Source organism: Nestor notabilis, unplaced genomic scaffold (assembly GCF_000696875.1).
Source record: "Nestor notabilis isolate BGI_N333 unplaced genomic scaffold, ASM69687v1 scaffold20111, whole genome shotgun sequence".
NCBI lineage: Eukaryota > Metazoa > Chordata > Aves > Psittaciformes > Psittacidae > Nestor > Nestor notabilis.
This window is the reverse complement of record NW_009914484.1, coordinates 1-1443: the sequence shown is the minus strand read 5'-3', so window position 1 is coordinate 1443 and position 1443 is coordinate 1. Positions and strand designations below refer to the sequence as shown.

At 32.9% G+C, this 1443-nt stretch overlaps 1 protein-coding gene across 1 annotated transcript in view; it reads right to left on the bottom strand.

Annotated features, from left to right (window-relative positions):
* The window catches only part of LOC104412864 (progesterone-induced-blocking factor 1-like), a gene marked incomplete at both ends in the record, with an annotated part of 48981 nt that extends 48036 nt beyond the window's left edge, over positions 1-945 (bottom strand). Inside the window, one exon of the mRNA XM_010023690.1 lies at positions 764-945. Within this exon, the coding sequence (XP_010021992.1) occupies positions 764-945 (182 nt within the window). The remainder of the gene's footprint in view (positions 1-763) is intronic.
* Between the last annotated feature and the right edge of the window lie 498 nt (positions 946-1443).

The following is a 1443-nucleotide window of genomic DNA, read 5'->3' as shown; positions in this document are numbered from 1 at the left end:
GGGAAAGAACATGAACTGGGTAATCTTGAATTCCTAACAAGAAAAATCTAAATGTGGTTTGAAATTGAACAACATTCTTAGTCATATAATTTCAGGCAGTACTGCAAGAAGCGGAAAGTGGGACTCTATGCTCCTTATGGGTCCCTTCTAACTTGAGATATTCTATGAAATTTAGTAGTATACCATTACATAGGTAGCAAGATATGTAGCTGAATAGCATAAAGCTTCCTGTTCAACATCCCATACGTATCTATCTATACCAATTCAAATAGAAGGATTTGACACTATTTACCAGCATGGCTAGCATACAGTGATCGATCTATTTCTCAACGCTACATTTATTCAAGCTGTATTCAAACTTGAGATATGAAAGACTCATAGCTGTAACAGCTGATATGAAACATGCTATGTACTATTTAAAACATCTGTGAAAATTAAATGTATTTTATTCTGCAATAATCTCCTAGATTATCTTTCAAATATTGTTTTTAATAAAGGTCATTTAGGGCTTATTTTCCTATATACACCAAGTTGCCAAAAACTTTCAATGCTGACATCTTCACTATTATGGTCTAATATCAAAGGTTTAAAAAAAAATTCCTGATACACATTAAGACTCAACAAAAGTTTTCTGTTTCTAGTTTCACAAATATGCACTAGCTTTCTGAAAGTTAAATTATATTTAAACATGATTTGAGCAAGAAACACGGGAAAACAGCCAAATAACTTGGCTACTAATAGAAGTGAACACACAGTAACTTACCTGGATGCAATATATTTTTCATACATTTCTTCCCTAGCTTTTTTGGCATCCTCTAGCTGAATTTGAAGTCTTTCAAGGCGATCTTCCTCATGTGCACAGCGAACACTAAGCTCCATGTTCTGGCGGTTAAGATAATCTTTATCTTTTTGCAACAAGTTGAGGGATTGTTGTATGGTTGCCAGCTATAAAAGGCATTAAAAAGTACACTTTAACATGAACTTCAAGATAAGTATTTTGCCTATGTACACATATTTTTGATTTCATTTTAACTCTCTTCTGTGAAATTAGCTGAACCAGAAGACTCTATTTACACTTATGTTTAATGTAAGTTGGTAATGCTTTATGCTGAAAAAGGACTTTAATAAAATTACAATTTTATGAGTTCTTACTATTTATTTCTGGTAGTTGGCACCTGAAAAAGAGGTAAAGTGTCCCTTAATTTACCTCAGTATCTAAGTAGTACTAAACTACTGAATAGTGATAGTACTGAATAGCACTACAACAGAAATACTGATGCCTGGTCTTGGTGCCAATCTGTCATCATACTGGCTACATCATTCTCAGAAACAGAAGTGAAAAGCTTAAGGACATCAGAGAGATTATTGCTCCACAAACAAATAGTAAAACTGCCAGTTCTGGGGTTGCAGTATATTATTATTATATATTATATAACTATAATT